At 38.1% G+C, this 27,926-nt stretch overlaps 1 protein-coding gene across 18 annotated transcripts in view; it reads right to left on the bottom strand.

Annotated features, from left to right (window-relative positions):
• kcnab2a (potassium voltage-gated channel subfamily A regulatory beta subunit 2a) overlaps positions 1-27,926 on the bottom strand; it is a 287,858-nt gene that overhangs the window by 69,225 nt on the left and 190,707 nt on the right. For 16 of the 18 annotated variants that reach the window (XM_073032037.1, XM_073032049.1, XM_073032048.1 and 13 more), the window contains 3 exons: positions 4,536-4,579; positions 3,004-3,041; positions 1,998-2,077 (listed from right to left, as the gene is read on the bottom strand). In XM_073032037.1, the coding sequence (XP_072888138.1) occupies positions 1,998-2,077; positions 3,004-3,041; positions 4,536-4,579 (162 nt within the window). Of the gene's footprint in view, positions 1-1,997; positions 2,078-3,003; positions 3,042-4,535; positions 4,580-15,707; positions 15,935-27,926 lie in introns of those variants that run through there. The other 2 variants (XM_073032035.1, XM_073032036.1) reach the window with 1 other exon arrangement.

Below are 27,926 nucleotides of genomic sequence, written 5' to 3'. Positions count from 1 at the left end.
CGTCTTTATATTGAATAGACTACATTTCTGTAATGCACTTTTTACTGTCCTTCCAAAGAAATCTACTGACAAACTTCAACCCATTTAAAATGCCATTGCTTGACTTTTAACCAAAACCAGATGAGGGAACATATCACTCCCGTAGTATCTACACTGCATTGGCTTCCTGTATCTTTTAGAATTGATTTTTAAGTTCTTTTACTTGTTTTTAAACCTCTTAATGGTCTGGGATTGGAGTACATCACAGAATCGTTTTTGTTTAATAACCTGCTCAAGCTCTCAGGTCTTCTTCTGCTGGTCTCTTAAATTTAATCAAGCTCCCTCAAAAAGGTAATTGGCAGGTCAACTTTTTTGAGCTACACTCTTAAACTGCGGAATTCAATAGTTAAGACTGGAGACTCAGTTGATACTTTTAAACATTGAATCAAAACCTATTTATTTAACCTTGCTTTTAGCTAACATCACTTTGTCTTTTATTTTCATATTTGTACTTTTATGTCATTGTAAAACACTTTGAACCACATTGTCTGTAAAAAAAAAGTGCTCTAGAAATAAGTTATTATTATTACAGTTATGCTGGAGGTGAAATTGAAGTGAATGCAAAATGCAGGAGGATTTAATATATAAGACTCCTTAGCAACAGGTCTCATCCATTAATGGACTTCAAATGTATAAATGTATTTTTACAGAAGCGATGTGATAGTCTGTGCACCATATAGCATTATCACACAGGATGGTGCCTTTGTGAGACTTGGGTAGTTTTCCAGAAGCATGTAGCCCTTACATGAAGAAAAAAATGAATGAGCTTCAGTTTAAAATCCTTTGCATTGTGCACTGAAAAACTAAAATAAAGATCTAGCCTATTGACTTTGAAGAAAGGGAAAAAGAATTTCCATTATGCCATCTGGGCTTCAATGATTAAATGCACAAATTAGTGCTGTATATCTTAGAAATTAGCAGGTTAAAGAGTGAGTCAGTTGTATTTCAATGGCCAAACAAAATAGGTAGGATGAACACAGGGAAAAACAAATTCCTATGCTTCTCAAGCAGTGGATAAGAGATTTGGTCTAAACATTGGAGTCAGGCTTTTCATGAATGGAAAGATACTTCTGTAAGCACAGGTATGTAGCAACTTGAAACCATTATGTTTATGATAAAATGTCAAGTACCAATCTTAAAATTGAGAGTAAGACTGCTGTTAATCATTGTGTGTGAATGTACTTGCAGTACTTATTAGATGTAATTCCAGTGAATTGCAGAAAGGCTCAAGGGAGTAAATAGATAACCCTGTTCCCATTTTCTTGTATTATGCAGTATTTAAGTAACCTCAAAAAAGTTAAAATTGAGGTATGGTGCACATGATCTTCAGCTGACCAAGAGACAGCATTTAATGATTTAAAAATATAGCAAATAATTACTTAATAATTTTCCTTCAAACATGGTTGTTTTGTGCATTTCCTTTTTTCTGTTTTAACATTCACTTTCAACTACCCTTTAACTTAACTTCATCATTAAGTAGTAGGGCAGGGGTTCCCAAACATTTTTATGCCATGGGCCCCTACAATCAACTGAAGGATCTCTGGAGCCCAGGTTGGGATCCCCTGCATTAGAGTACGAAAGCATCATCAAGTAGTCAATATGACTTGTGATTTACATAGTGCAGCCTGAGAGAAAATATTTTCAGAACATCTGTTAAGGAACACAGTAAGAAAATTGAATTTACCAGCAATAGTTATCATAAAGTCCAGAGCTTAAAACCAACTATAAGAATAAGTATAGAAAAAGTATCAGCTGTCATCATAATCCAGCAGTGCAGAAGAGGAAGAGAATAATCTATTGCCGTGAAAATTTTAGCCTAGATGTAATATAGCTGGGCATTTCTTGTTTATTGAGTTATTAGCCCAGGAAATGATCCTAATTTAAAGAAAAACAGAATATCTGCTTGACTAGCACAGCATACTTTACTCCACAGTGATCACAAAGGTCACATAACCTACTTGCCAGCAGCATATACTTCGGCTGTGTCAAAGAGGTTTATTCCATTCTCATAGGCCAGTGTCATCAGCTGTTCAGCCATCTGAAATGAGGGGGAAATAATAATTACTCAACACATTCAGGAGCTCTTACAAAGTTCAAAAGTTCCAAGTAAATTTATTATCAAAGTACATATTTGCCACCATAAACAACTGTGAGATTCATTTTCTTGCAGGCAAAGTCAATAAATCTGTAGAATAATAACTTAATAATAATAATAATAGTTATTAATTCTACAGATTCTATAGAATCAATGAAAAACACAGTGGACAGATACAACCATTATGATATTTTAAATAAGTTTTTCTCTTCCACCCCCTACCAAAATAATCCCACCCTACACGATGCACATGTCCTTGGGAAGTTAGGCAAGATGGATTAGTTCATTTGATTTAAAGAAATTCAATGAATAACCACTGTCTTTTTTTGATTAGTATTTTAATTGTTGTTTATTATTACACTTCACAGCTAATTTACTAAGTTGATCTTCAAGTATAATGCAATGCAAGACCTAACATATTGCTTCTCTCCCTCTACTACCAGAACTACAAGAATCTAAGAGCCAAAAGAAATACAAAAAGGGTGTTGTTACTTTCAGTCTAGTTACTAATAGATTCATCACCTGAGTACATTGAGAACCCGTTACTGTAACATACCCCAATAATACATGTATAAACCATTTTTGATTTTCCAAACATACATTTATAACAAAGCCAGTTACTAATTAACCAAAAATGGCACTGAGATTATAGCATGGGCACCTCTTCCAACTATTGCACTTAGTGGCTTTACGATGACACCTTTCACAGATACCAAGCTATTAGCAACTAGGATTTAGTTGTCTGCTACAAACAATCAAAGGCAGCAAGGTTTAAGCTGTGATATTTAGATAGCACAAAACTGTTGATTATACCCATAGGGACACGAAGCTAACATTGTTTCAAACTTGCAGGAAGGAATAAGACGTACCTCATCAGTGATCTGCCCTCCAAAGGTAACCCATGTTCCTGTTGGAATGATAAAAATTTAAGAACTTTAAAATCTGTTTTTAGCTTGTAAGAAAACTGACATTAAAACAGAACATATAAATGGAATGAATTTAGTTAAGCTGTGTCAGCTGCAGGCTCAACTACTTACACTGATTGGAAGCAAGTATCTTTCTTATTCTGCATGCATTATTTTAAAGCAAGATTCTAATGATGTTGTACATCTGAAACTAAAAGTGCTGGAATTAATCAGTCAGATATGCAACATCAATAGAAACAGCAGACTTACGTTTTTCTTGTCAATGGCCTTTCATCTTCAAAATGTTATTGACCTGGAACATTAATTTTGTTCTTCTCTACAGAGTTACTTCTTGATGTGCTGAATAATTCCAGCACCTTGTTTTATTCTGTTACTTTAAATTCACTGGCATTTATTGAAGTAACAATAATTTAATCATATTAAGAAACTATACCATTCTACCTTTGGCACAAGGCAGATCAATAAAATGACAAATTAATGTTAAATACTTCTATGGATTCAGCAGCATTCTGGGCCAAGAAATAAATCAGTCTACTACCTTTCAATCTGCTCTAAGTCAATTAAATATTAAATAGTCTTCCTTTACCTCTTCCAAGTTGCACACTTGTGATAATTATAAAGCCAGCCAAAGCTTAGTTAATCAGTCTAATGTTCTTGAGGGAGTGCATCCTTGTAGACTCATTTAGAGCAGAGTACTACCATGTTATCCAGAGTTGGCACATTCACATTCTGCACCACCGTAAATACACAGATTTTTACTTTAAGTAAGTCTATGGATAGTTCAGATCAAAGAATAGTACAGGTAAAATAAACTTAAATGTTTCAAAGAACATTCCAAAAAAGTAGGGCCCTAAGTTCGAGGGAAATTAGAAATAAGCAAGTTCATCAAAATGTTAGAGAAGCTTGTGGACGTGGGGACAGATCCAAGGGTGGTGTTGCTATCTCAGCTTCAGTCCCTTGGGTTTGATCAAATCTCTGCTGCTATTCACACAGAATTTACACATTCCCCCTATGACCAAGTACACTGTTCCTGAACACTCCAGTCTCTTCCCATCTCTGGTAGGTGAAATGGTTTCTGTAAATTGTCCCTACTGTAGATGAGTGGAGTTGATGAGTACGTGAGAGAGATAGGATGCAGGGGAATGGGACTAATGGGTGTGCTGTAAGTGCCAGTACAGACTTGTGTTATAAAATAGTGTGAGTAATAAAACTGCTGAGAAAAATAGCCTGGGATTATAGAAAATAAACACTGGAATTAATCAAAATTCAGGATAGAAGAGTTCATATATATGTGTTTTAATGAAACATTTAACATAAAACATTGAAGATATAATCTTCAATGAACCAAATGAGATTTTCACAATCCTGGTCTTTAATTAATTACTATTATATCTAAAAGATTACCAGCACAAGATTAAAAATACAAGTTATCAAATTTTGTTATTAGTTTATTCATGAGAACAATATTTGCTTACCTAGTCCAAGACAGGACACTCTGAGACCTGATTTTCCAAGGTTCCTATTATAAAACAAAAAGATGATGCAAATACACAAATTTAGGACAATATTTAGTTAATGATATCAAAAAGAAACCTGCTCAATTTTATCCCATCTAGTTATATCTTATTGTTCCCCAAACCTAAATGTTTGTCAAATATCCTATTTCACTGACACTATTAATGTTGGATCTTGAACATCATAATCTGATTTTAGCAATCCAATATTTCATCCTTTAGTGAGTAAGGTGATCATTTCATGATATAAAAAATATACCTGGTAATGAATCTGGAAAAAATGCTTTATTGATAAGCTTACCATATAGTTCACTGCAGATTTTCACATTATCCTTCCTGTGAATCTCAAATGATGGTACTGAATATTGTCATCTAATATGCTTAATAGAAACACACTGCATATAATCAACTCCTATTTACGCAAGACACTATTTCTTCCATTTCAAGATTGACACATATTTTGACCCCACAAGAAATAACAGATAGATTGTAATTTTACAAACTAAATATCATTTCCGTTTGCTAATTTGTCTTTGAAAAGTAATAGCTATTGGGGAATTCTAACACAAACTATTTGAGATCCCAGAGTGTTTGCCTTACTGAACAAGTTCTTATATTGAATAATGTTTCCTACAACCCCAGTTACTTACTCCAAATCAAAGACTGTAGCTATGGTAAACTCATATAGCTCCAGACTCTGCCTTCCTCTTTGTGGGATCACTAGAAATGTTCTAACTTCAGGCCTCCTCCAACTAATTTTTCTGGTACATTGCTTCCTACACTTAAATGGCTAGTGAAAATTTAGTTACATTGAATTCCAACTTTTAAAGGGTTGACATCTGCCTTTTGCATTCCCTTCCTTGACTGCTCCATCTTAGCGAATAAACTAGCAGTCACCCATTACAAGCCTATACAGTTCCACAGCTATTTCACCTTTCTGAAAATAGTCCATTCTATTTTCCCGATTTATTCTTTTCCATTGCATCCATTCCATCAATGATTATTTCCAGACTAGTAACTAGTATCTCTGAGTTGTCTTCCTTTCTCCTTAATCATGGCTCCCCCATGCATACGGTTGACAGATCACACAATCACACCTTTCTTTCCTGTATCTCTGCTCTCCTTTTGCCTCAAGGTTCCAACATAGCAGCTTCCATATTCAATAGACAACCTCTGTAATTTCCTGTACCTTTAATGTGATTCCACTACTAGACACACATCTACTTTTCCCATTGCCTTCCAGAATTATGGAGGGTCATTTTCTAACTCAGCTTTCCACATCACTCCCCTTTCCCCTGGTACTTTCTCTTTGGCCTCCTACAGTTTTGCATTGAAGCCCAACAGAAGCAAAAGGTCTAGTATCTGCTTGGACACGTGGAAACCCTCAGTACTCCATAATAAATATGATAATTTCAAATAACCAGCCTATACTCACAAAATGCTGGAGAAACTGGGCAGGCCAGGCAGCACTATTGGAAAAGAGTGATGAAGGGTCTCAGCCCGAAATGTCAACTGTCTTCTCTTTTTCGTAGATGCTGCCTGGCCTGCTGAGTTCCTCCAGCATTCCGTGTGTGTTGCTTGGATTTCCAGCATCTGCAGATTTTCTCTTGTTTGTAAGCAGCCTATACTGTTTGTTAGCATTGCCTAGATATGATGTAAAGTCATCCATTCCCTATGTAGGTGGCAGAAGCTGGTTCTCACAACACTTAAAATGCATCAAACTGAGTACACATTTCAGGCTATGGACCAATGCAGATATAAGGAAGGCATTTAATGAATGGTGTGTATGCGGTGTCGAAGGGCCTAGTGACTCAACATTCATTCAGTTTTCTTCTCTTCACAGTTGCTGCCTGATCTCCTGGGTATTTTCAGTATTCTTTATCTTGTTTAATATTTCCAGCAACTCCTTTGATTGGGTGGATGCATTATTGTCTAAGTTATTAAATTCTCAGATTCATTGACCTGAACAATCATGCTCTCTACCCTATCACAGAAACCCTCTTTAATCTCTCCATTCAATCTCTCTTCTCTGCAGCTTAAAATGAATTTAAATTTATTATTTTGCCAGTTCTAATGAAGGGTCACTAGCCTGAAACATTAATTCTCTTTCTCTCTCCAAAATACTGCCTTACCTGCCATTTTCAATACTCTTTCTTTTTATGAAAAGGAAACTACGTTCATCAAATTTATTGGAAATGTAGGAATGCATCTACCAGCTCATATAAAGTGGACCCTGTAGATGTTCTAAACAAGGAACTGCAAATGGCATATGAATAATTAAGGTGTTACAATAAAGGCCACTGCACAAAGGCTTGGAGCATTTTGTATAAAAGCTTGGAAGACAATTAGTTAACTAACAGAAGAGAGTACGGATAAAGGTCAATTTGTAAAGACTGCTGTACATTGATGGTCATATCTTATGCAGCCTATTCTCTAGCTCCAGAATTCTCCCAATTAAGCTCTCTTCGTAGCTCTCTTCACCATCTTTGTAGCTAAGAGTTTCCTTAAAGATTGATTAAGCCTTCATCTGTAGTTTATCTGTAAGTCATCTGTAGTTTATCTTGTGAGGCTCAACATCAAATCCTTGCCGTAATCATGTGTAACAAAGCATGTTGCTTCATAATTTAAAGACACCATTGAGAATAAGCATTGATGGAGCTTTTAGAAAGATTACCACAGTTGTTGTAGCACACTTTGTTGGTGATTCCAGAGAGTATAAGATGGATTCTGGAGTAAACATCTGGATATACTGTGAAGGTGGCATAATGACACCAGAGTGTAGAGAGAGCCACATTTCCTCAGATTTCATTACCTTTCCCTAATCCTTATAAAACTAATATACAATATTAACTGGGACATCCAAGGAAGAAGGCGACAGAGGCAGCGTTCTGTCCAACAAACAGTGCAAATGATTGTCTTGAATGTATTTTTTGTGATCACAAGATCCTGTTGGACGTTGGTTAATACCGAATAATGCGAAGTCCAGTTCACTGATTCATTGGCGAGCTGAATAGTGGGGCAGCTGCGTGGCCTTGGTTGTTGCACTGACCAGACCCTCGTGGTGTCGTGTTGGCTGTTGTAGCCGGCCAGGGGAGGAGACGCCAGAGGCAGTGCGGGAGAGAGCAGAGGCAAGGTGGCTGTGCTGGAGTCCATATTGGTTGGGGGCTGGCCTCTCCCAGTGGTGCTGATATCTTGGTGTTCATTTGGTGGAAGACAAACTGGATCACATTCATCTGAGGCAGTAGTGGCAGATGATGAGGGGCTGCTGCTGTGTGCTTGTTCTTACAGAAACATGGCTCCAGGACAACATCCTATGCACCACCAATCATTTTGTGACTATGTTTTTCTGCTATCGTAACTATACGTGCTAGATGTGTGTATGCTGCCTGCTGTATGTAATTGTTAGTACTGTGTTTTGTATCTTAGCCCTGGAGGCATGCTGTTTTGTTTGGCTATAATCATGTGTCAACATGTATGCAATTATGTATTATGTTGGGTATTAGAACATTTCATAACTGTGATACTAAGATTTTATTTATAGACTACAAGTGAGAAGCTAAGATTACAGATTTTCAATATAGTTCACCAGAAGCACAGAAAATAGTCAGTAGAAATCTTGTCAGAAGTCAGACTAATGTAAAGCAGAGCAACAGAACTGTATTAAAGCATAGTCAGAAACAAATCTGATTCACGAGAAAAGGATGTATGAAGCTGTTGGAATAAACAAACCAAGAGAATAAGTGATTAAAGATGTGCAGTTGATCTAAATCACACTGACTTTTGGTCTCACGAAACCCTTTGGCAAGTTTATGTGTGAAAGTGTTCAGTGACCTCAGGAAATGTGATTTATAGTCCAAGTTTACAATGACAACTCAAGGCTTGAGCTGAATAATACAAAAGCCACTGGCAATGAGAGAGTCCTGGAAATTAATCAAACTAGCTATCATACCATCTTTGCAATTTTGTTGCTATTGTAATAATACTTCATGTTTGAAATATAACACTAGTTACGAGACCAGCATTAACCAACAAATCCATTAAGCTACTGGAGCTCTGATACACAGCCTGGAAAATATTTTGATGTATTTAAAAGCAGACTTGTGGATGCGTTTAGGAATCATGATTTTGGTAGGCATTTACTCAAAGCTAAGAGACACAAATGATGTAATTTCTAATTACATGAGTTCAGGCTGTCTGATAAAACAAAGTGAGATTAGGAATGGAGTAACTCAATGGCAGTTTAACCTAGTATAATGTGGATGCAGGGAACTGACCACTGTGAGAGCAGGATGCTGACTGCACAATGCAATACCTGATCAATTGCATGCAAGAATTACATAATTTCAGCAAGCAATTTTAAAATTTGTATTTCTAATAATTTGACAATTCCTTACACATTCCTAATGCTCACTTTGCAAGTTACTTTCTGTACACAAACCATTTTATTTTAAACAGTTTAACTTCTGAGTTAACTATTCACAAGATCCAGGCAGGACAAATCTAATTACCGACCCACTTATTTGCTCCCAAGCATCAGTAAATTTATCCATGATGTCACCAACTTCAAACAGAATTTACCCTTTAATAACCTGCTGACTGATTCACATATGCCTAGTCTGGATTTTGCTAGGACCATTTGGCTCCAAAGCTCATCACAGACTTAATCCAAACCAGAACTAAAGCTGAACTCCAGAGACGAGATGAGAGTTAACGTCCCAGCATAAAGGTAAATGGTTGTGGCAGTTGGAGGTCAATTATCTCAGCACTAGGACATCAATACAGGAGTTGCTCAAGGCTGCCTCTTGAGCACAACCATTTCAGCCACCTCATCACTGACCAAACGTCCATCATAAACTCAGAAGTGCAGATGTCCTGCTGATGACTGTGCAATGATCAACTCCACTTTCCGTTCTCACCAAGTAAGGCAGCCCATGCCTGCATGCAGCAAGACTCAGACAACGCAGAGGCTGATAAGCAGGAAGTAACATGCACACTATTTAAGTGCCAGATAAAGATAACTTCCAGCAAAGGAGAATCTGATCACCGACCCTTGACTTTCACTGGCATTATCATCGACCTCCACTGGCTGTAGATAATGATAACTAAATTGTCAAATGAACCTTCACCCAGTTTATTGTTAATATAAGGGTAGGTTAGAGACTGAAGATCCTGCAAGGAATGTGTTATTTCCCCACACCCATATCCTTTCCGACATCTATGGACACAAGTCAGGAGTATGATTTACCATTTACTACTACCATTACACTACTACCACTACTACTACTACCATTTACAGCTTTCTTAACATTAAACATCTTTGTTTCCCACATTATATTTAGTCTCCCATCTCCTTATCTGGTCACTTCAGCTTTCTAGACCTCTTTGCAATCTGTCTATATGGTCTTTGCAGCTTACTTTTCCAATGTGTTTCTATCTTTTCTTTTAAGGCTTGATACGGATTGTAAGCACCCAGGGCTCAACGCCGACCCCACAAATAAAAGCCTGCTAAATGGAAAATCATCCAATTATTTTCACAGTTTTTGTCCTACAGCTGGTTTCCCTCTGTGTCAATATATTACCTTCAACCCCACAATGCCTTACTTTATGAACAAATCTTTTAGGTGATATCCAGATAAATTCATTGGTACTATTCAGCTAGTTTTATCCTCAAAAAAGTTATCAGATTTGTCAAACTCAATTTCTTTCTCAGAAAACCATTATTTCTTCTCAATGGTCAAATAATTTGTTAAGTGCTCTTCATCACATATTTATTAATAAATTCCCACATTTATTGGGCTCACTGGATCTTTGTTCCCCATATTCTCCACCCTTTCTGAGCAGTACTGTTAGTTTTTACCCGTTCCTGGGTCTACAGCAGGGGTTCCCAACCTGGGGTCCATGGACTCCTCAGTCAATGTTGAGTCCACGGCATAAAAAAAGTTGGAAACCCCTGGTCTAGGGAGTTCTCTGTTCATTATTTCTGCAGCCACACCCAAATGCCCTCAAATTTTCAGCAGCAAGTACTGCAAACTTGTTGACTTTTAAGTTCTCTTAATATCTTCACTATGTACTCTTCATTAATATTTTAACTTATTCTCTATTATTACATCCTTGGTTCCCCACTATTACTTGTTTATTGTGTAATCTACATATTATTTGCCTCTGCTTTGTAGATCAAGAATTATTTTGCCACTCTCTTTCTTCTTATTTAGTTGTAGAAATTACTTTTTAAGGTATTTGCTGCCCATTTATTAACATATTTTATCTTCTAGCAATTTTTTCCCCTTATTTATTGCTTGCTCCTAAAATTTCCCATTCTCAGGATTACTACTGTTTGGCTTTCTTGGCCTCAGAAAGACGGTTTTATTCCTCAATAGATTGCAGGCTCATTAATCCCACATAATTTACTTTATCAAGCAATCTCAATTTTTATACCAGCACAATTAGCATTATTCAAATATTTCTCAGCTAAATTTGTCTTTCTTGAACTGACTATGTAATTCTATCAGACTCAATAAGTGTTCAGAAGCAACAGCATTAAAATACATTTTAAGATTAGAAGAAGGATTGTAGATGCAATGTGTTTAGTTTAAAAATCAAAGTTGTAATTTTTATACTGCAATTATAAATTCCAATGTACATATTTATAATGAAAATTTTTGTCATTCTATCATTTCAGTTTCACGAGTGCAGCTATTTCAACCCCTTCAATGTTGCAATGACACAATAACAAATTTGTCAAGATAAAGTTTAAAACTCAGATTTAAACACTGGATTTGGACTTTGGATTTCTTCCCCAAGCCATTAGACTCCTCAATTCCCAAAGTCTAGTCTGACACCAATTTACACACACACACATTCAACTGAACACCACTCCACTCTCTTTGCAATTTTTGCTCATTTCTTTCTCCATTCCTGCTAAAACATTGTTTACATTTACATAATTTATTATTATATTGTAATTTGCCCTTTACCGTGCCTATTGTCTTGTACATATATTATTGTACTGTCTTGCACTGTTTTGTGCACTTTATGTAGTTCCGTGTAGGTCTGAAGTCTAATGTAGTTTTGTGTTGTTTCATGTAGTACCATGGTCCTGGAGGAACGTTGTTTCGATTTTACTGTGTACCATACCAGCAGTTATGGTTGAAATGATAATAAAAGTGACTTGACTTGGATTTCAATCTTAGAAAACTGCTTATTGAAAGAATGTGATATTATATTAGTAATATTAAATAAATTAAAATAATTCACGCAGCCACTTAAACATCATAGTTTTCAAATACTGGGAAATAACTTTAATAAGAAAGTCAATTCCAGTAAGCCGTGAGCACTTCTGCCTTGGAACCAAAACCACTGAGCATTTTATAATTTGTTAAACCTCCTGACCCAAACAACAATTAAATTCTGGATAACACTCATTTGCGTTTACTAAAAGGAATTAGATTACAATTCTTTAAATGGGTATCAATTCATTAATGGGTATCAATCCAATGAATACAATCCATTAACAATCATTAATTTCCTAACCTTATAAAAATGAAATTGTTTTGCTAACTTATAAATACAAAGATTTGCCAGTACTCTTCAAATTCTAGTGATTTTGGGGTTATACGAAGTATCCTAAAATACATTCACATTTCCTAATTTGAGACTCTGCTCAGAATAACCACAAAACAGATAGGGAGAAAAGTCTTGTTACACTGCAATATCAATTACACATTTGGAAATGCAGTTAAAGTCAAGCACTTGTATTTGTCATACTGCATGCACAACACCCCCGCAATACAGCAATTAAAAACTAAATGTCTCTCCATGAAATAAACAAAACAATATTTGATGCAGAGTATCAAATACACCCAAATTCAAAGATTAAAATTGAATTCCTTCAGTCCTGTATTTCATTCTTTTTAAAACAGTGATAACACAGATTTCCCATTTATAATTAAGCTATAAACTCAACACAAAACTTTCAGGATCTTGAAAATATTACAGAATTAAATTATGCAGTATTGCATTGGGTAGGGACTGAGCTTCCATTCTGTACTTTTCATTCAGTAACTACAAACAGGAAACTTCACTATCACCCACCTCAGTGCCTTATCCCCAATGCCAAGTACTAAATCCCAGTAGTTTCTTCGAACTACAGTTTGTCAACAGATTTCAATGAGGTAGCAACAAAATGATTTGATCAAGGTGATTTGAAATACTGTGTGAAATAATTCAGTCCAATAAATTATTGTGTGTTTGAATGAAGAGAATAAAACTATTCTTGCAAAGGCCTGTGGAAAATTCCTCTCTGTCTGGATAAATACTGAGAACCAAGCGGCACAATCCAACCCACCAGCAGAAAAACATAGCAGTACATTACATAACCAGTTCCAATTAACAATTCCAATGACTCAACTAAAGCTATTGTAAGCTACACACAGAAGCCCTTTTTAAAGAAAGTACTTTATATATTAAATAATCTAATTTCAGATGTTAAATCACATAATTCCCAAGATTATATGAATTGTTTTAGGGTTTCTAAAACACGTATACTGTGGATTGTTTCTTTATGGCTGGAGACACCAATTTTCAAATTCTAAAATACTACAGGAAAAAAAATTTAAAGTAGGTGTCTAAGCTGTAGTGGCCAATGGTGGAGTAGACTCGATGGGCTGAATGGCCTAATTCTACTTGGATGTCTTTTCCCACCCATTTCAGTATGTATAGGTCAGCTGCTGAAAATATATACAAAGCAAGTCAGGTAGAAAGTGCAATTAAAGCATATGTTGGATCCACAGGTCAACACTACCCATGAAATAATTTTAGGCTACACATTTTTATAGTCTTGAAATCTTCATGCAAAGTAATTTTTTAAATGAAAGTTGACTTAGTTTTCTTAAGAGTTCCATCAATACCACACAAGAACTATTTAATTCTGCATTGTGTTTGATTATGATGATGCAAAATTATCAGGAAGAGTCAATTCCTAAATGAAAATTAGATTTTGAGTGATGGACATCCTTTTAACTTTGGGTTTCTTTCCTCTCTGATCCAGCTATCTCCTATTTTTTCCCCATCTGATAACAAGAATTGCAATAGATGATCAGCAACTTTCCATAAACTCAGCAAATTGATAGTGCTTTGTGTGGGATTCTTGATTTTGAACATTCATGTGATATTTATCCTCAGAGGACACTCTGGCTATTAATAAAGCTGATGTTTTCTTCCCTTTAGCTGACTCCAACTGCTGCTCTAGCTGAGATCAGTTAACAGTGGCACCTATTCCCCAAAAACTGGAAAATGGTTGCAGTGTTTGCAGGGTTCCAGTCATGTGCAGATCACATTCAACCATTCCATATTCCGTAAGAGAATCTCAAAATCTTTTCAAATACATATAATGTACATAAGAGGCACACCAGACTGGATAGATTTTCTGCAAGGAAATAATCATAAAAGGGCTGTAAAATATATAAATGTAACAGATTAGCAGAGCATTTATTAAGACTGAAGATTTAATTCAGATTATATTTAACGATGAAGAATGTAGCTCGGATCATTTCAATTGTGCATTTACAAAAATCATGAAGTTTTACAAATGCAATGGTCAAAACTTTCTAAATATTCAAAGGTTTTTACTTTTGCCCCCCAATCTGAAGTTCAGGTAAATATTTCCCAATGTGAATCCTACAGTTACATTTTAATGATTACAATCTGTATGTCCTTGTCCTACTCTTTGATTTTTTTCTTTATTTTTGTAACACAAGTTTAAGAGTACTAATGTCAGAGATAAATTTTCCATTAAAATGACCTGGATAACATTCTGAAGCAAATTTAATAGGCACAGTGATCAGTCAACATGTGACTGGTAACCTGCCGCCACAATATGACCCTGTCAAAGTTGAGTTAACTACTCTCCCACGCACCTATACAAACAATCGTGGTTCCCCAACTTTCCTCCTAACTCCGATCTCTAACATTAATGACTGACCATCTCTGTCAAGAGTATCAAATCATATTGTCTTGACATTCAGTGGTATTACTGTAGCCGACCGTTAATAACCAGCAACTGAACTGGACCAACCACATAAATACCGTAACTAGAATAGAACTTTATTGTCATTGTTTGAGATTGTGGTGCTACTCTAGTCCATGCAAAACAGATATTTACAATGTATGTGGCACAGCTTAATTTAAAACAAAACTACAGTAACAACTCAGATGCTGTGTGGGGGGAAGGGGTGACTTATCGCATGATATCCCAATCCTTTTTATCACCTTTCTATAAGGCACCAGGTTTCCAGGACAGATTCCTTGGCTCAAGTGCCAAGGAGCTGTCATAGCTTTGAGGGCCAGGCAGCAAACTGCAGGAAAGAATGGGACAGCTTGCACTACTGTGCTCCCACATGAAGAAATCCTGAACTTTGTGGCACTCAGAGGACGAAATACTGGCATTTACCCACAATACTTGTGCCTTTTTTTTACTTTTTGCCATCCATGTACTTTTGAGGCCTAGAAGCTTCAATTATAAATAGTAACACATAAAATTTTGTTATAATGTAGGAATGCAGCTTCTTTAGAATAATTTCCTTTAGAGAGCCAATTAGAAACCTAATTTATTAAAACATTTACATTAAAAATTTCACTATGCTATGACCCACATTAAGTATTGTTTCTGGAATTAAAACCATGCCCTATATTTCATGAAACAATTAAAGCAGCCCCCGCCCCACCATCTCACCACATACACAGAACTGCCACTCAGAATTAGCCTGCACACAACAGGGGCTATTTGCCTGGATGAAGGATGAATTTTATAGTTGTCATATTGTTAAATTTCTGAAAACAGATATTATACTTAAAAGGAAACAAACAAAAGAAACAATGCGTCTCTCTCTTCATGGTTTCAAATTTCAGGACTAATTAAAAAAAACACATTTCTATTTTAAATTAGGAAGTAGGAAAATGCTTACAGGATGCTTGTAGCTACAGATGACGCAGAATATTTTCTAGGAATAAATTGGTTTAAAAACAATAATTCTGAAAAATAGAAAATACATTTAGGCAAAAATGACTGCAGATCAGATCTATGGAAGTACCCCCATCTTACAGAAACATAATGTGCAGAAGATATTGTTTCCATACCTAAACTTCATCCCTGGGTAATTGGAGGTTAAGTCACTTGAAGATGCCATGTTTTGTACCGACAGCTGTCCTAAACTTCGGGCAACCATTGCCACTGTTCTGAACTTGCTCTTACTTCCTAGGCTGGGGCTACTTGCATTGTGCCGACCGAGTCTCTCATCTGTGCCTCTGTTCTTCAGATTATGATCGGAGCACATAAATGACACCTGCATAATTGTTCTGAATTCCTTAATTGCAGAATTACAAACTACAGAAAGGATGATCAGAGAATGTCCTGTCAGTGTGGAATGTATGAGCAGATGAATCTCTCGAGATAAATGAATAATCCTGCAGCAATTGAATGAAGTCTTCAAAATCCAGCTCTAATCTTTTAACCAAAGAAAATAGAAATATCAATTGTCGATAAAGAGAACAGCAGCATTTTTCCTTTTTCTTGATACACCTGCTCCTTCTTCATGATAATGTATCCCACCTACATGAATATAACTGCTGAATCTCCAAAGGGCTTTATTTATTTTTTCCTGTACCAGAAGAATCTCAAGTGTCAGCGACGTTCTTTCTCCCTCCCCTTACAGTGCTGTGAAGGAACAAACTGGAGACACAATTCTTTCAAATCAGAAAAAAAGAGAGACTTCAGCATCTGGACATTGCCATACGCAGATGATTATTTCTTGTTGATCTTCATTCTCAGAGTCATTCAGGAGAGTCACAGTCCGTAGTCTACTGATGCTAAAAAGGAATTACTGATCAGAAAGACTTACGGAGAATCCTAAAGTCTGTAGCATATTCAACAAAGGAAACTAGTATATTTTGAGAGTGCTAACCATACTGCGCAGATGTATCACAGCAAAGGTAAAGCTTTCCTCAGTCAGTACTGAGGCTCAGGAGCATTACAGTGTATATAAAAACAATGAAGGGCTCACTGAACTGCATCTAAGAAGCAGTTTATAAGTCATGAATAAAATAAAAAATTGGTTTGCCGGGGGGGGGGGTGGAAGAGAAGTTGTGGGGGGGGGTAAGTGGGTAAGGGGCTAAATACATCACCAATCGCTATCTGTAGATTATCAGCTACATACAAAGCACTGTTTAAAAAGGCAACATCACGCATGAGATACAACACTCATAATAAAATTAACTTACAACTTCTATTGAATAAGTAACATAAAACTTACAACACATTCATTGGAAAACCATACTTATTATTTATTTTTCAAAATTGATACACAATATTACTGGATGTCAAACGAGTAATCTTATTTAATCTATCTGTTAAGACATCATTTTTCAAATTGTTTAGCAACATGACTCATACATTACTAACTGACTAAAACTGCAATTTGTACTTAATAACGTATCATTTTGTGGGAAATCATAAACACAAGATTCTGCAGATGCTGGGAATCCAGAGTAACACACACAAAATGCTGGAGGAACTCAGCAGGGCAGGCAGCATAACCACCTGTGTTCCTTCAGCATTTTTATGTGTGTTACTCATTTTGTGGGACCTACTGACAATAATATTTCCTACTTAATAATCTATATTATTTTGTGGGACCCACCAACTGTAATCTTCCTACTTGAAAGGCACCCAAAAACTGGTAAAATATAAAATCAGTGAGCTTGGCTTGGTACATATTTCACTAAATTCAGTAAATTAACACTTCACAGCTGTTTTGGAATGTTAAATTTGTTTAATAGGTTATGCTTATTTATAAGGCCATCCAGACACCAAGGTGACGTTCATGACACACCTGCACAAAAAAACTCATTAAGAATAGGATATACAAAGACATGGTGTGCGACTGTTCTGATTTGAGTCCCAGAATCTGACAACAGATTAGCCAGTAGAGCTGTAGTGACCCTAGTTCAATTCCAAACTCTTAGTTTGCACATTCTCCCTATGATGGTGTAGGTGGCTCCATTCTCTTCCCACATCCAAAGGTGGATGGGTTGGTAGATTAGTTTGCCACTGCAAATTACCCCACGATGTAGGTAAATGGTATCCAGGAGGAGTTAATGGGACATAGAGGGAAAAGGGATTAGTGCAGCATTACCATAAATGATAGCTTGATGGTTGTCATGACTAAGTAGGTGACACATCTGGTTCCATGCTGTATGATTTTCTGACAACTTAGATAGATAGATAGATAGATAGATAGATACTTTATTCATCCCCATGGGGAAATTCAACTTTTTTCCAATGTCCCATACACTTGTTGTAGCAAAACTAATTACATACAATACTTAACTCAGTAAAAAATATGATATGCATCTAAATCACTATATCCACTTTCCTTTAACATGTTTTTTTTTTCCTCTTCATTCAACCAGACTCTTTCCACCCACTCTCCATGGATGTTCCCTGGGTTTCTATACCACCAATATCCTTCAACCCATCAATTAAACGAGACCCCAATCCTCTCTAAAAGCCATTTTCCACCTCAATATCCTGACCTGAATCTTGAAACCCCTATCTCTTAAATGAAGCTCTCACCCTCTTTAACAGATTTACTTATTCATCATATGCACATCGAAACCTTATTTGCATTAACAACCAACACAACCCAAGGATGTGCTGGGACAGCCAGCAAGCACAGCGTGCCCACTATGTTCATTAGAATAACACAAGCAACAGTACAACAACAAAACAAGCCCTTTTCCCAGCCTCCTATACACATAGGCAGGCATCCATCACCAAGACAGGCCGCTTCCATGAATCCGACCACTAGTCCTTGGCCCTGAAGTCTTAGATATTGGGACTCCAATATCCAGTCCCTGGCCCGGACTCACAGACTTCTGACATTCAGACACTCAGAGCCGAGGGCTTTGAACTTCAGGCCCTGATCTCTGGCTTCAGCAACGTTGGTCTTCGACCTTCAGGTTTCAACCTCCGGACTCACTGATCCCTGGTTTTTGACCACCGGCTTCAACCTCTAGACTTTAACGATCTCTGGATGTCTACCCCAGGACTTGCCAATCACGGGACTTTGGCCTCCGGGCCTTGATCTCCTGACTTGCATGGACCTCAAACCCGGGACTTCTTGACCTAGTGAGGGGAGGGGTCAACAACCTTGGTCATGACCACTGAAATTGTTGGTTTTTCTTCTCAATGTCTTCCATCCCGACATCTGCCAACACTGGTAATTGACAGCAGAGCTCTCTGACTGGACTCCGACCACTGGCTCTTGCTCCTGACTCTTTATTTACTGCCCCCTGACCTGTAACTCCCTCTTATCCCTCTCTCTAAACCCTAACCTGTCCCCTAACTCCCCATGCTGCCCCCAAAACATTCCTATGGACCTAAATAAACAACCAAGTCTGAACCATTATCTCAACAGATCTCACTCGGCAGCTCGCTGCCATCTTGACCAGAAATACAAGATAAATTACATTAACTAATTTTCTGTGGCTCCTCAAAAATCTACAAAGCAATGCTAACTGAGATGAAATTTGCTCATCATCAGAGAGCCAAAGCACATTGGTGTGTCCCAGCTCCGATCAAATTTGATACTGACACCCTGAAGAGTATCAAACACTTCCTAGTCAAAGGACCATTCTTTGTGTAAACTTTTCCTTCCAACCTGTAAACTACCACGTTCTTACACAATGTCAGAGATAGTGCAGGAAAGATCTTTTTGAGAGTAAACACAAAAGATTCTGTAGGTGCTGGAAGTCCAGAGTAAGACACAGAAAATGCTGAAGGAACTTGGCATCTATGGAAATAAATAAATAATCAAAGCTTATTCGTCGTAACGAGAATGAACATATCAACAAAGCTAAAACATGTTAACCAAACAGGGGAACATACAATTTAAATTTACGTGTTTCAGCTTGGGCAAACAGTGTGGCAACTTCCTTGAAATGCCTCTTTGGAAAAGTCAAAATTGCACAGCATTATTGGTCCTGAATACCCAGGTATATTACCAGTATCCATAAACCAGGAATTAAAATAAAATCAATGACTTAGCAAATTTGCATAACTTTATTTCCAGCTTTAGTTCAAAGACAGGTGTAATTTAACACCACAGGATTAATACAATTTAACTCTTCACACAAAGGTAATAAAAGTAGCTTTTAATGTGAACATTAAATTTCACTTCCAGTTTGTATTTAGGTACCTTATGACAGAGGGGCCTTATATTTCTAGATGTCTGCTCAGTTGCAGAATTAAAGCCCAATCCAAATTGACCAAACTGACCAACCATGAAAAATCTAATTCTACCTAAACTAATCCACTCAGAAGCCAACAAATTAGACAGTCTCATCAGGTTCAGAATGGGTAGAAGAAGAAGAATAGACCTTAACTCGGCAGTGGAGTTATCGGGGCACCGTCATGACGGTGGTTCTGTAGCAAGCTATTCTTGTTTTTACGAGGCCGAGTTGCTAGCTCGACACTCAAACTGACTTGGGTTCGAACTCAGGAACCTTCGCTCTGGAGTCCAGCGCTGATATTATTGCGCCACCAAGCGGGACAGAATGGGTAGGCATGGACTGTATTGAAGCAATATATTAAGAAACAGGAATCACTTCTTGCAACTTGCAATATCCTCTTCTTAGCAGGCAGTTTGTCTTCCTATCCCTTCCCACAGAACTAAACCGTAATACATTTATTTATAAAGAGTTGAGTTAGTCTAATAAATGTGCACCCAAGAACTTAATTCCTTTTCAATATTCATCCCAACCTGAATCCAACATAAACGGTACAGTGTTGCCAGACTTGGATTGGGAGGCCAGGCTCTAATGCCCACTTTGGGTGGCTGAACCTATCCATATAAGTAAGCCACAGTATTCTGATGGCAAACTTGGAGCAAATAATATGGCATCGAACAGGGATTCTAATGAATGAAATGAACATCGACAGTTTGGATGAGCAAAACCTACTTAATGATGGACGCAGTAGCAAGTTGCTTTACGATTGTGAACTAATGTGGATTTCTTTGTTTCGGTTGAAAACAAAGGACCATTTCAGAATCCTCCCAGAAAATAATAGTTAAGTTTAATCCTGAATTAACTGGTCTTCCTTTATGGATTCTGTATTGTAGTCTTTATTAAGTTAGGTCTCTATTCATTGGAGCGTAGAAGGTTGAGGGGGGATTTGATCGAGGTATTTAAAATGTTGAGAGGGATAGATAGAGTTGACGTGAATAGGCTGTTTCCATTGAGAGTAGGGGAGATTCAAACGAGAGGACATGATTTGAGAGTTAGGGGGCAAAAGTTTAAGGGAAACACGAGGGGGTATTTCTTTACTCAGAGAGTGATAGCTGTGTGGAATGAGCTTCCTGTAGAAGTAGTAGAGGCCAGTTCAGTTGTGTCATTTAAGGTAAAATTGGATAGGTATATGGATAGGAAAGGAGTGGAGGGTTATGGGCTGAGTGCGGGTAGGTGGGACTAGGTGAGATTAAGAGTTCGGCACGGACTAGGAGGGCCGGAATGGCCTGTTTCCGTGCTGTGATTGTTATATGGTTATGGTTAAATGCTATTTACCGATCCAAATATCAGGATTATTTAGTCCATTTTCAACTGTAGTTTTTAAATGGACTGCATTGAATTAATATTATTCAGCAACTAATTCAGCCATCCAGACCAGAAAGATTCAATTTATAGTCTATCCCTAATAAGCTGGTCTCAGCTTGGGTGGTGTTCTGAATAAGCTATAGTTCTGGAGAGCTATAGTGATAGGGGATTTGATTGTAAGGGGAATAGATAGGCGTTTCTGCGGCCGCAAACTAGACTCCAGGAATGGTATGTTGCTTCCCTGGTGCAAGGGTTAAGGATGTCTCTGAGCGGCTGCAGGACATTCTGGAATGGGAGGGTGAACAGCCAGTGGTCGTGGTGCATATAGGTACCAACGACATAGGTAAAAAACGGGATGAGGTCCTACAAGGTGAATTTAGGGAGTTAGGAGATAAACTAAAAAGTAGGACCACAAAGGTAATAATCTCTGGATTACTACCAGTACCACGTGCTAGTCAGAGTAGAAATAGGAGGATATTTCAGATGAATACGTGGCTTGAAAAATGGTGCAAGGGGGAGGGATTCAAATTTCTGGGGCATTGGAACCAGCTCTGGGGAAGGTGGGACCGGTATAAACAGGACGGTCTGCACCTGGGCTGGACTGGAACCAATGTCCTAGGGGCAGCGTCTGCTACTGCTGTTCAGGAGGCTTTAAACTAATGTGGCAGGGGGATGGGAACAAGTGCAGAGAGACAAAGGGGTGTAAAATGAGGGTAGAAGCAAAAAGTAGTAAGGTGAAAAGTAAAAGTGGCAGGCAGGCAAATCCAGGGCAAAAAGCAAACAGAGCCACTTTTCAACATAATTGTATAAGGGCTAAGAGTGTTGTAAAAACAAGCTTGAAGGCTTTGTGTATCAATGCAAGGAGCATTCGTAACAAGGTGGATGAATTGAATGTGCAAATAGTTATTAATGAATATGATATAGTTGGGATCACAGAGATATGGCTCCAGGGTGACCAAGGATGGGAGCTCAACATCCAGGGATATTCAATATTCAGGAGGGATAGACAGGAAAGAAAAGGAGGTGGGGTAGCATTGCTGGTTACAGAGGAGATTAACGCAATAGAAAGGAAGGACATTAGCCTGGAGGATGTGGAATCGATATGGGTAGAGCTGCATAACACTAAGGGGCAGAAAACGCTGGTGGGAGTTGGGGATGGCATTAAACAGGAAATTAGAAATGTGTGCAATAAAGGAACAGTAGTTACAATGGGTGACTTCAATCCACATATAGATTGGGTGAACCAAATTGGTAAGGGTGCTGAGGAAGAGGATTTCTTGGAATGTATGCGGGATGGTTTTCTGAACCAACATGTCGAGGAACCAACTAGAGAGCAGGCCATTCTAGATTGGGTATTGAGCAATGAGGAAGGGTTAGTTAGCAATCTTGTCGTGCGAGGCCCCTTGGGTAAGAGTGACCATAATATGGTGGAATTCTTCATTAAGATGGAGAGTGACATACCGTAGTTAATTCAGAAACAAAGGTTCTGAACTTATAGAAGGGTAACTTTGAAGGTATGAGACGTGAATTAGCTAAGATAGATCGGCAAATGATACTTAAAGGGTTGACGGTGGATATGCAATGGCAAGCATTTAAAGATCGCATGGATGAACTACAACAATTGTTCATCCCAGTTTGGCAAAAGAATAAACCAGGGAAGGTAGTGCACCCGTGGCTGACAAGGGAAATTAGGGATAGTATCAAGTCCAAAGAAGAAACATATAAATTAGCAAAAAAAAGCGGCACACCTGAGGACTGGGAGAAATTCAGAGACCAGCAGAGGAGGACAAAGGGCTTAATGAGGAAAGGGAAAAAAGATTATGAGAGAAAGCTGGCAGGGAACATAAAAACTGACTGTAAAAGCTTTTATAGATACGTGAAAAGAAAAAGATTGGTCAAGACAAATGTAGGTCCCTTACAGTCAGAAGCAGGTGAATTGATCATAGGGAACAAAGACATGGCAGACCAATTGAATAACTACTTTGGTTCTGTCTTCACTAAGGAGGACATAAATAATCTTCCGGAAATAGTAAGGGACCGAGGGTCTAGTGAGATGGAAGAACTGAGGGAAATACATGTTGGTAGGGAAGTGGTGTTAGGTCAATTGAAGGGATTAAAGGCAGATAAATCCCCAGGGCCAGATGGTCTGCATCCCAGAGTGCTTAAGGAAGTAGCCCAAGAAATAGTGGATGCATTAGTGATAATTTTTCAAAACTCCTTAGATTCTGGATTAGTTCCTGAGGATTGGAGGGTGGCTAATGTAACCCCACTTTTTAAAAAAGGAGGGAGAGAGAAACCGGAGAATTATAGACCGGTTAGTCTGACATCAGTGGTGGGGAAAATGCTAGAGTCGGTTATCAAAGATGTGATAACAGCACATTTGGAAAGAGGTGAAATCATCGGACAAAGTCAGCATGGATTTGTGAAAGGAAAATCATGTCTGACGAATCTTATAGAATTTTTTGAAGATGTAACTAGTAGAGTGGATAGGGGAGAGCCAGTGGATGTGGTATATTTATATTTCAAAAAGCTTTTGACAAGGTCCCACACAGGAGATTAGTGTGCAAACTTAAAGCACACGGTATTGGGGGTATGGTATTGATGTGGATAGAGAATTGGTTGGCAGACAGGAAGCAAAGAGTGGGAGTAAACGGGACCTTTTCAGAATGGCAGGCAGTGACTAGTGGGGTACCGCAAGGCTCAGTGCTGGGACCCCAGTTGTTTACAATATATATTAATGATTTAGACGAGGCAATTAAATGCAGCACCTCCAAGTTTGCGGATGACACGAAGCTGGGAGGCGGTGTTAGCTGTGAGGAGGATGCTAAGAGGATGCAGGGTGACTTGGATAGGTTAGGTGAGTGGGCAAATTCATGGCAGATGCAATTTAATGTGGATAAATGTGAGGTTATCCACTTTGGTTGCAAGAACAGGGAAACAGATTATTATCTGAACGGTGGCCGATTAGGAAAAGGGGAGATGCAACGAGACCTGGGTGTCATTGTACACCAGTCATTGAAGGTGGGCATGCAGGTACAGCAGGCGGTTAAAAAGGCAAATGGTATGTTGGCTTTCATAGCAAAAGGATTTGAGTATAAGAGCAGGGAGGTTCTACTGCAGTTGTACAAGGCCTTGGTGAGACCGCACCTAGAATATTGTGCGCAGTTTTGGACCCTAATCTGAGGAAAGGCATTCTTGCCATGGAGGGAGTACAGAGAAGGTTCACCAGATTGATTCCTGGGATGGCAGGACTTTCATATGAAGAAAGACTGGATCGACTAGGCTTATACTCACCGGAATTTAGAAGATTGAGGGGGGATCTTATTGAAACGTATAAAATTCTAAAGGGATTGGACAGGCTAGATGCAGGAAGATTGTTTCCGATGTTGGGGAAGTCCAGAACGAGGGGTCACAGTTTAAGGATAAAGGGTAAGCCTTTTAGGACTGAGATGAGGAAAAACTTCTTCACACAGACAGTGGTGAATCTGTGGAATTCTCTGCCACAGGAAACAGTTGAGGCCGGTTCATTGGCTATATTTAAGAGGAAATTAGATATGGCCCTTGTGGCTAAAGGGATCGGGGGTATGGAGAGAAAGCAGGTACAGGGTTCTGAGTTGGATGATCAGCCATGATCATACTAAATGGCGGTGCAGGCTCAAAGGGCTGAATGGCCTACTCCTGCACCTATTTTCTATGTTTCTATACAACAGTGGCAGCTAGCGTAACACTATTATAGTGTCAGTGACTTGGGTTCAATTCTGCCGCTCTCCGTTAACAGTTAGTATGTTCTCCAAGTGACTGCATGAGTTTCCTTCAGGTGATCTGGTTTCCCACTACATTCCAAAGATGTATGGGTTAATATGTTAATTGGTCAAATGGATGTGATTGGGCAGTGTGGCTCTCAGCACCTCTAATACACAGAAGGTGGGGGATAGGGAATTAAAAGTAGCATGGGGTAAATAGTAATATGATAGTTTTGCGTGTACTATCAGAAAAACTTCCATATCTTAGCCAGTTATGACAATCACAGTCCAGCATATCTTCCAAATCGCAATAAAACAGCAAAACTCTTAATAAATTTAAAATTCCTACTGCTTACAGATTTTTCTTTATCTTTCATCATATTTTCTTGTTCTCTGTTCATGAAAAATATTTTCTTTAGGATTTAGTTTTCTCACTTATATGAAAAAGAACTTTCTTTTATAAATTTAAAAAGTATAGTGTTTGATGCAGCAGGTAACTGGGGACAGGTCAATCCACTGAAGAGCTTTATCTTGTGGTGTTAATTTTAAATGACCTGATTACTTAGCAAAATGGTATCTAATCTTGTCCACGTTAGTCTATTTCATGCCTCCACAAAAGACATAATTTTTCATATTCCAAATTATGCAGCACAAAGCTTTTCTATTTTAGAGATGATAGTGGATATCCTGTTTTAATCTGTTAGATGTCTGAAATGTGCTGAGCAGGGATGGTAAAAACTGCAGATGATAATTTCAATATGTCTCCAGCATCAAAAAAGACTCACTTTAATAGTCCAAACAGTATTTCCCCTTTGTTAGAAAGGCCATTTGTATGTAATACAAGACCAATATCTAGGTTTCTAATTTTTATGAACAACCTTTCTAACTGTGGTGAGATGCCGTCTTCATTTCAATCTGTATAGTGCACCATTGTTCCCTTGTCATAATAATCGAAGAGGCAGCTCAAGTTTCAACACTATAGCTTTGGAAAAGCTAATGTTCTCTGCATATGGCTTGACTTTGTTTTATCTGAAAACTTGCTTTCATTTGTCAAAGCATTTTCTATTCAAATGCAGTTTAAAGCTGTTTCTAGATTGCCCATGATATAGGGGATGAAATATTATTTCATCTTAAGCTATTTTAAATACAGTCATTAGCCATTTGATTAAGTACACCTGTACAACTGCTTGTTAGTGCAAATATCCAATCAGCCTATCATGTGGTAGCAACTCAATGCATAAAAACATGCAGACATAATCAAAAGGTTCAGTTATTGTTCAGACCAAACATCAGAAAGGGGAAGAAATGTAATCCAAGTGATTTTGACTGTGGAATGATTGTTGGTTCTAGATGGGGTGGTTTGACGACCTCAGAAACTGCTGATTTTCTGGGACTTTCACACACAATAGTCTCTAGTGTTCACAGAGATGCTGTGAATAAACAGGACAACATCTAGCAAATGGCAGTTCTGTGGGCAAAAACATCTTCTTAATGAGAGAGGTGAGGGGAGAATGGGCAGACTTGTTCAAGCAGACATGAAGGTGACAGTAACTCAAATTGCATTATAATAGTGGTGCGCAGAAGAGCATCGCTGAATGCAAAACACGTCAAACCTTATGGATGTGCTACAGCAGCAGAAGACCATGAACATACACTCACTGACCACTTTATTAGTTTCAGGAGGTACCTAATAAAATGGCCACTGAGTGTATAAGTCATCCCTAATGAATTAGCAGATCTATAAAAATGTAATTATAATTACATTAAAAATGGTGTTTGTAACAAAGTCCACATTTATGATGTTCCACTTGATGCTGGCAAATTTTTTGGAATTATCACCTGTACAAACTCTTGCTGTTCAGTCAGACTGCTGGAGAATTTGCAATGTGGGAACAGCATGTTCAAGTGCTTTGTTTGGATTCGGGCAGATATTCCCACTCCTTGCTGTGACTGTAAATCTTGCTGGTGTTCAATTCAAAAATTACACTTGAGAAAAGCCACTACAGTCACCGGAGGATGCTTGGTAATGCATTCCAAGAAGAAACTTAAATGTATAGGAGAGACAGTAGAAGAACATTGTCAACAAATCAAATGGCATTCTGCAAGTACACAAATGCAACAAGGGAAAGATGTTCATTTTCCTAAAGAGTTGCCACTTAAATGTCTTCTAGAAACTAGGTTATCAAGTAAGTCAGTCCTGACGAAGGGTCTCGGCCCGAAATGTCGACAGTGCTTCTCCTTATAGATGCTGCCTGGCCTGCTGTGTTCCACCAGCATTTTGTGTGTGTTGTTTGAATTTCCAGCACCTGCAGATTTCCTCATGTTTGCTTATCAAGTATGTAATTTTATTGATTTTAAATCTCTACACGCATGACCGTATGGCTAGACGCAGCTCAAATGCCATCTATAAATTTGCGGACAACTATTGTTGGCAGAATTTCAGATGGTGACGAGAGGGCACACAGGAATGATATAGATCAGCTAGTTGAGTGGTGTTGTAGCAACAACCTAGCACTCAACATCACCAAGGAACTGATTATGGACTTCAGAAAGGGTAAGATGAAGGAACACACACCAGTCCTCATAGAGGGAGCAGAAGTGTCAATATCTCTGAGGATCTAATCTGGATCCAACATATCGATCCAGCTACAAAGAAGGCACGACAGCGGGTATATTTCATTAGGAGTTTGAGAAGATTTGGTATGTCTCCAAAAACACTTGATAATTTCTGCAGATGTACTATGGAGAGCATTCGAACTGGCTGCATCACTGTCCGGCATGGGGCGGGGTGGGGGGCTATCGCACAGGATTGAAGTAATCTAGAGAGTTGTAAACTTAGTCAGCTCCATCATGACCACTAGCCTCCATTTATCCAGCACATTGTCAAGGAGTGATGCCTCAAATAGGCGCATTGTTCTCATTTCTACTATCAGGATGGAGGTACAGAAGCCTGAAGGCACAC

This window comes from Hemitrygon akajei, chromosome 29 (genome assembly GCF_048418815.1).
Source record: "Hemitrygon akajei chromosome 29, sHemAka1.3, whole genome shotgun sequence".
Taxonomy (NCBI): domain Eukaryota; kingdom Metazoa; phylum Chordata; class Chondrichthyes; order Myliobatiformes; family Dasyatidae; genus Hemitrygon; species Hemitrygon akajei.
Note: the sequence above shows the minus strand (reverse complement) of the source record. Positions and strands in the feature narration are given on the sequence as shown.